Below are 8,161 nucleotides of genomic sequence, written 5' to 3'. Positions count from 1 at the left end.
CCCACCGTTTGATGTAACCCGTGCTATGGCCGCCGATTTGGTTGGTCCAGTGGTACTTGGAAATGCAAGGCGTTCCTTTCAAAAAAAAAACAGAAAACTCAATCAAAATAGCATGCCGATTAGATGGGCCGTTCTGCTCGTAGGCTTTTTTTTTTTTTGAGCTTAGTGCGCTGTTTTGCTGGAAAGCACGAAGGCACGGCACCTCTGACGTGCCTTCTGGCACGGTAGAGGATCTGGTTTCTTCCTTACGAACGAAACTGCTAGCCATCAATTCTTCAACCCCAGCGAGAGCAAGACACGCTAGCAGCGGAATCAGACTGACGAGCCCCAGAAGCCAAGCCAAGGGAACGCACCCGCCGGAGCCCCGGTCCACGGCCCCATGCCCTTCCTCTCGACGCCCTCGTTCGACCTCTCCGCCGGCGCGGAGCCCACACTCGGCCCGCGCCCTCCTCCTCCTCCTCCCCCGCCCGCCGCGCCTCCATCGCAGCCGCAGGTGCCCGAGGCGGCGGCGAGGCGCCTGCGGGAGGCGGAGGAGCGGCTGCGCGAGGCCATCCAGGAGCTCCACCAGAGCCACGGCCGGGATGAGGAGGCCGCCAAAGGGGGTGGGTGGGGGTGCTGCGTGCACCAGGGGGAGTCGTGCGCGGCGCACGCGGCGGGGAACCTGTGCCAGACCTTCCTGCTCTCCTACGGCGTCCGTGTCGGCATCGGGATCCTCCTGCGCGCCTTCAAGCTCGCGCGCCGCAGATCCTACGCCTCGCTCCTCGATCTCAAGGTTCCCAAAACCTTACCAACTCTTTCTTCTTCTGCGATTACTTCTTCTTCTTCTTCATATCTAATCTACAGTATATATTGGGTTTAGTCCGAATTCGTTGCTATAATGTATGTGGATATGTTACAGCTAGGTGATATCACCATCTCTATGATTATTACTTACTCGAATAAGGGGCAGTGAGTTGACTCTACTATTTGTTGTGTACGAGTAAAATATTCTGTCCAGCTGTTGTGTCTGTAGCGGGGATAATAAGTACAGTAGTACATGGTGCTACTCAGGCTGATTGCTTTAACTGATGTCCTTACAGAATATTTCCTGCTATGCATTGAATTGGTCTGCTTCCTCTTGTGTTGCCCACACTCACACCCCTTCCCAGAAAAATAGCAATGTTCTTTTGTAGGCCAGCTGTGTTTTATTGCTGTTGTTCTGTCCTTCTCACCGATTCATTAGTTTTCATCTCCGTTTTTTTACCTCCCTCTGTTTTGATCAATGAGTGAAAAATAGAAATGTAGATTGTACCAAATAATATTTGTTCTCGCTCAAATCTTCTATTTATCTACAGCAACTGGTTTCGGAGAAAGATCTAATAGTAAGGGAGGAAGCTTGCCGGGTAGGGTTACTTTTTGGAGGATTCACTGGATCATATCATGCACTGCGATGTTTCCTTAGGAGATTTCGCAAAAAGGAAACACCATTCAATGCGTAAGTAACTGGAGACTTATGCCCCGTTGTTTACATCCCTCTTATTTGATTGATTACGACACATGTTCAAAATAAGTGTGCGCTAATCACTTAATCAGTGCTTGGACCTGGGAATGTCCCTGAAGAGGTTCAAAATAGGATACTTTCTGTTATACGATTTTTGTCAAACATATTCATGACTCAACTGAAGGGCATGATGGAGCAGAATATTATCAGGTTCAGTGGCAGGCTTGGCGATACTAGCACTAGATGATTCGAGTAGGAGACGCACCCTTTCTCTATATCTTTTAGCAAGGCTTGCTCAGGTAAGCAACAACTGGAGTAATTTTGTATTTAACTTGCGTGTAAAGTATATCGTCCTCATGTTGTACTGCTTGATCCTTTCAGTGTGCATATAACTCTGCAAAGTCTAAAAATAGATTCCACTTCTGGGGTAGCCATTGGAGACATGGAGATGCATTACTTTTTTCTGTCGCATCTGCCCAGGTAACTAAATGAAAATGGCTGACTTGCTTTAATCTAATGAGGATTTTGTTATGGAGGGAAAAGCTTGTGTAATCACTTGATTTATCATTGCAGATTATGTATGCTTTTGTAATGAGGCCTGAAAGCTTACCAAAATCTTACCGAGACTTCATCCAAAAGACAGGACCAGTTGCAGAACCTGTTTACAAGGCTGTCAGAGATAGCTGCAGAGGTGGCCATGTGGATCTCATTGGCCTCTCGGCCTATTTCGCAAACAAGAAGAATTCAAATTTGATAAATTTAACAAGAAGTCCCTCAATTATTCCATGCTCTGTTATTCATCCTGACAGAGCATCGTGCTTGGCTCATAATGTTACTGTCACTTCATCAACATTCAAGAAAACGTTCCCTCTGTATTTCTCATTGACATTTGTCCCCTTTGTTGTTCTACGTCTTCAAAAGGTAACTTGTCGCCAACTATATTTCCTCTATATAGTCGAAGACTGCTGTAAAACTGAAACTTGGCACGTGATTGCATTAACATGTGTGTGGTATGCTTGTTTCCTAGAAAATTTGATGCTTCAAAGAAAAACTAATCTTACAAGTACCTTCAAATTGTATTGTCCACCATATTTGTACGTCTTTAACTTTCTCTAATTGCAAATGTGCTTGGTTCATTCTTTGAGTTTTATTCTACCAGTGAAATAGAATATTGGCCCCCAAGTCCTAAACAGCCTATATTGGCTTAAATATTTAGCCTCATTATTTGTTACTCCCTCCGTCCTGGAATAATTGACTCAACTTTGTACTAACTTTGTACTAAAGTTAGTACAAAGTTGAGTCACTTATTTTGGGACGGAGGGAGTATTATTTAGTACTCCCTCTGTAAACTAATATAAGATGTTTTAGGTCACTAAAGTAATGACCTAAAACGTCTTATATTAGTTTCAGAGGGAGTATATCTGTTCATTCATACCCATCTCCAATGTCGATTATCTAATACATAAAATTGCTTGATCAAATAGTTTTTGGAATCCCCAGCTGCAACGTGCTGGCGTGCTCTTGTGGGTGCAGTTCGCTCTACCACTTTTTTGTCTGCGTTTGTCACTCTCTTCCAGGTAATTATCAGTAACTAGCATGTTCCTTTCCACATAATTCTTTCATGATTGTAATACATTTCTGGCATCATTGGTAGTCTGCCATCTGTTTGCACCGTAAAGTTGCAAGCAAAGACCACAAACTTGTGTATTGGTTTGGTGGTTTACTGTCTGGTCTTTCGATTCTCCTGGAGAATAAAGCAAGACGAGCGGAGTTAGCTCTCTATGTACTTCCCCGTGCTGGAGAATCTCTATGGTATATATTGATCAACCGCCACCTCCTCCCAAATATAAAAAATGCTGAGGTAAGCTTCTTTGTAGCCAATATTTTTTTCCTTTGGCCTCAGCTCTTCAAGAGAAGCTATTTGAAGTTTGCCTGTACTATGTCCTTTAGTTGGTATTTAATTAATGTGACCTGAGTGAAAGACAATGTCAACTAAAGTTATCCTTTACCCAAGAAGTAGGACATTTTATGGTGATAGCAGTGTGCCTTTTGCCTTGATCACCGCAAGGGATCCTTTAAACTACGTAGAGGTCGTGTTGAGAAATACTCCCTCCGTTCCTAAATATTTGTCTTTTTAAAGATTTCAACAAGTGACTACATACGGAGCAAAATGAGTGAATCTACACTCTAAAATATGTCTATATACACTCGTATGTGGTAGTCCATTTGAAATCTCTAAAAGAACAAATATTTAGGAACGGAGGGAGTATTATAGTGCAGTTTGCTGAGATACAAATTGTTGTGGAAGATAGCCTTTGAAGAATCAGTATTATAACTTTAGCTAGGTTAAATGATAGTGGTGATCGTGACTTGACTTCTAGATGCTGGATTAGTTCCAACAATTAAGTGCAACTGCAAGAGGGTATCATGTTGGCAGTCTGACATGGTAAGTTTTGTGTAGTGTCTCAGGAAGTAACTAGCTGTTTGGTGTCTTTGGTCTGTGTCATATTTTTGGGTCATTATAATCCAGGTGGTCTTACTGGCTATCAGGGTTTGGCTACAAAAAATGAGCATAAACTGCACGAAATGGTTGGTAAATCTGGTCAAGGTGGCTAAAGTCTGGTAGCGCAAACTTTGGTTCTCAAAGTTTGAAGCCAAACAGCCACAGTAACCGCAAACAGTTGAAAGTGTCTTTCATTTTGTTTTATCTTAACTTTGGCTCTCAAGGTTTGGAACCAAACAGCCACAGTAACCACAAACAGTTGAAAGTCCCTTTCATTTTGTTTTGTTTTTTAAAAGAATGTAAACCCGCAGATAATGAGAAAAATCTGCTAGAATTACTCTGGGTTGCAGTGCGTAATCTTCACTTGATAGCGATAGTATCTGTTTCTATACTTGAAATACGAGTACCAACTTTTTCCTCTGTATTTTCATTGTATATCGCTCTGTTCCATGCTTAACAGATTCTTTGAAAGTACTGGTAACATTGGGAAAATTTCAGGTGGGTCTTTTCTGCATGTGCATGGGAGGGATCATGTACTTTCTGGAGTACGAGCCAGACACCATGGCTCCATTCCTTAGGGGCCTGATCCGGCGTTTCCTGGCGAGCAAGATAACCAACCCAAGCCCGCCTCCGAATCGCAACACCTCCTACTCCTACCTTCAGACGCTGAACGTGTTGGAGCAGTCAAAAACGCATCCTACCCCGGAGAATGGCCTCCCTACGTCAGAGACGTATACCCTTGAATCAATTCCTGGACTTTAAGAGTTAACAGTTACTCGTACTAGTAGATATCACACTCGTGGTAGTCTTTAGTCTGCGATTGTAATAAACAAATTATGGGTGCGTTTCAGGAGGGGTAGGTGACTAGGTGTTGGCGCCCCTTGCACACATAAAAGGGGCAACGTGTTTCTGTCGTGAGTGGAGCATTCTAAAGCGATTCTTGTTCATACCCTTTTCGTTATAGGCTATCCATGTTCAAGAATTATCTATGTAAAAGTCTTGCAGTTTAACAGGCTTCGTCTTCTCTAAATGGCACTGTTTGATTCCTGAATTTGGTGTATTTGGCTTCTTTACTAGAGCAACCCTAGTGAGTCGATGTATCGGCGATCGCCATCCATCATATGGAGCGTGCTTTATATGAACTAGCAACACCATGAGCATTAGTAACCCAAAACAGCTCATGCTCGCAGCAGTAACGACTCTGACATTTGGTTTTCTTTTGTCCTTTGGCAAACTTGGCAGATCTTTGGCTGCAAGGCGGAGTTAAAGAATATCTTCAGAATCAATTTTAATGCCATCATTGCGATTTACACCAAGCAATTTTCCATGTCAGACAGAGCAATTGGTATTGCCATAGGAATAAGCAGTGCAGGAGCACAGTTGAGACAAGCTTCCTCACATATACTATGAGTGGTAGCAAGGTTTACGCTTTGTGAGTTGTAGGGCAATGTAACCCGAGCAATGGGGTGAAACGTGTCTGTTGAACTTGTCGTGTTCTTGTGACTGGAGCAATACAGTGGTGTATTTCTGATGCACCCTTGTGTTTGATCACCAAAATCCCAATGCCATAGCGACTTCTTAGAGAAGCTCTCCATGCAGTCACAGGGTGGCTGCGCACTGCCATCACAGATCGTGAAAGGTCCGCAGGTTATAGTCGGAGCGCAGAAATCAACAGGGTAGGCAAATATGGTTTGCCAAGATTATTCGGCCTCTAACCAGATATTAAGCTGGATCTGACTAGAAATGTCTAGCGAGACAAATGAGTAAGATGATTCATTTGATGAAGTGTACATGTAGTACTCCTCTTCTCTGGTATTAACATAGAGTGGGACAATCGAACCTTTTGCCCGCGGATCCAATTGTAGAAACTTCTGGATTCTTGGCAAAAGTTTCAATATCGTTGATGTTTCGGGCGCATAAACAACCTGATACCCTAGCGAGGATTTGCGGTGCTTAAGAACTATCCCGTTGCCATTGGTTTCTAGCTCGATACTATACGAGCTAAGCCCAGGATCAACGGTACACTTTTTCGAGATTACCCGACGATTTAAACGGGTGACCTTGTTCCAGCCAAATTTGGCACCAGGGAGCAGAAAATCCGTTGGGTAGTCGAAGCTTTCCCACAACAGTTGGCCAGATGATGATGTAAGGGCTAGGTTTGCACTGTCCATGAGGACTACACAGGTGGTGTTTATGCTGTTGGTTTGTGTCCTATTGTTGTATACAATATAGTTGACCCATTGCGCTAAATGGCGCAGAGACACGCTAAAGCCATGTTGTCGATGAAAATAGTTTCATTTTGCAAGGACATATTCGGTATTGGTAGTACAAAGCCCATGTGTTAAATCTGAGTCTGAAAAAATTCATACTTGTATAACATGTATAGACCAGTTAAGGAAGCATTTTTTAGTTCAACATATGATTATCATGCTGAGAAATCTGAGTTGAAAAACATGTTTGTATAAGATGTATAGACTGGTAAGGATGTATTTTTTAGCTGTGTTTGTACCAAACTTCAATTTTCCATGTGCACAAAAGAAAAGAAAAAACTCTATGTGTTGTGCATATGGAGGCATAGGTATTTGAAAGGCCCGTATGCTACCTAGCTCAGTCCACGAACAATTCTGTGTGTGGCCCTTTTCTTCCCCGGTTCCTCATTTGGGCGAGAGAAACGTACTCAACAGGTAAGATTTCTCCTTTTCTACTATTTCGAATTTCTCTTCATGCATGGATTTTTTTATTGAAGGATAGTATCGATATTGTCTTGGGCTGGCAGCCCTCCAGGTTGCATCAGTTGCCAAAGAAAAGAGAGATTAGTAGGAATCGAAACACCAAGGATTGACCAAATCACAACAGCGAAATTGCAAATTGTGGTCATTTTCCATATATACATGGAGTGGCAGGTCATTGCATTGCTGAAGCAGACTAAAATTTAGAAGAACGTATGAGAACATAAATGATGTAAAGTCAGTTCTAGGTTTAAAATGGGCATAAGTAGTATTTCAGTATAGCTGCATCGGAATGCACAAAGGCTTAGTAACTGCAACAGTAAACGACACAGATGGCGCAAAGGCACGCTAAATTCATGTGCCCGATGAAAAAAATATCCATGGTTTAATCCCCTTTAATAGAAAACATGGTGGATTGTTGTCTACAATAAGATGTATATACATATTTTAATTTGATAGCACAAAATACTTGCTACCATGTTTGTTGGGGGAACACAATTACATGAAAAGGTGCAGAGTCACACCGAAAGCTATAACTACCAGTAAATGTTATGCCAGAGCTATAAGACCGCCATTCTTCTCCTGGATCACAACTTTTACCAGATGCCGGTAAGGATAGGCTAAATACGCAAAGGATCCTGTAATATAATGAATTCTGATTGTTATAAAAACTGGGCTGAGTGTCAGATAGCAGATGCGGCAACTTATACACAAGCATTGTCTGCATGCACAACACAGGATAGCTACATCTTCGCTTCTTCCCAGCCCCAGGTAATTTTCATAGAAGCTTATCACAAAAATTCGGCTTATCTGAAGCTTAACACATGAATGTTATTTCTAGCATGGTTCATTTAGTCTTCGCTTTGTTATACACTCGATCTAACCAAGCATTTAAGCAAGGCACTTATAATAGAGCAACATCACAACAGTTCTAGTTATTAGGAAAAGGTTCAAGTGTAGCTTAAAATGCGAACAATTAACTGTACTTCTCTTTCTTTCGCTGAAGTCACAGTACTGCACCCGTGCCTACTTATTTTGTTATCAGTGGTCATGTTGTAACACCCACGATGCGGCTATATCTCCCACGTGTCGAGGCATGACTTTGAGGTATAACCGCATGGTAATCATGTCGCAAGAGGGGTAATCTTTACACATCCCATGTACTGAATAAGAAAGGGATAAAGAGTTGGCTTACAATCGCCACTTCACACAAAAACAAGTAAAACATATATTATTCAGAATACAATTAAGGTCCGACTACAGAACCAAAGAAAAGAAGAAAACCCCAAATTCTAGATCCCCGATCGTCTCAACTGGGCTCCACTACTGATCAACGGAAACGAAACAAAACAACGGAAAGATCTTCATCGAGCTCCCACTTGAGCTGGGTTGCGTCACCTGCACTGGTATCATCGGCACCTGCAACTGTTTGGAAGTATTTGTGAGCCA

The 8,161-nt window shown here is 42.5% G+C and overlaps 1 protein-coding gene across 2 annotated transcripts; it reads left to right on the top strand.

Moving 5' to 3' along the window:
* The first annotated feature begins 236 nt into the window (after positions 1-236).
* On the top strand, positions 237-5,034 carry LOC125536996. Of its 2 annotated transcripts, XM_048700282.1 has the most exons (8): positions 237-772; positions 1,335-1,474; positions 1,680-1,779; positions 1,862-1,960; positions 2,054-2,401; positions 2,965-3,057; positions 3,135-3,341; positions 4,482-5,034. In XM_048700282.1, exons 1-8 carry the CDS (start codon positions 380-382, stop codon positions 4,743-4,745), a joined length of 1,644 nt encoding a protein of 547 aa, XP_048556239.1. In that variant the 5' UTR covers positions 237-379; the 3' UTR covers positions 4,746-5,034. The 2 variants fall into 2 exon arrangements, with proteins under 2 accessions (XP_048556239.1, XP_048556240.1); XM_048700283.1 differs by lacking the exon at positions 237-772 and having other exon boundaries at positions 1,691-1,779.
* Positions 5,035-8,161: the final 3,127 nt, after the last annotated feature.

Source organism: Triticum urartu, chromosome 2 (assembly GCF_003073215.2).
Source record: "Triticum urartu cultivar G1812 chromosome 2, Tu2.1, whole genome shotgun sequence".
NCBI lineage: Eukaryota > Viridiplantae > Streptophyta > Magnoliopsida > Poales > Poaceae > Triticum > Triticum urartu.
This window is presented reverse-complemented; position numbering and strand designations above follow the sequence as displayed.

Bases quoted from the DNA above. Each gene is read 5' to 3' on its own strand.
- LOC125536996 (XM_048700282.1), top strand. From the start codon at position 380: ATGCCCTTCCTCTCGACGCCCTCGTTCGACCTCTCCGCCGGCGCGGAG. The intron at 773-1,334 runs GTTCCCAAAACC...ATTTATCTACAG, and splicing joins CCTCGCTCCTCGATCTCAAG to CAACTGGTTTCGGAGAAAGA. The intron at 1,961-2,053 runs GTAACTAAATGA...TTATCATTGCAG, and splicing joins TTTCTGTCGCATCTGCCCAG to ATTATGTATGCTTTTGTAAT.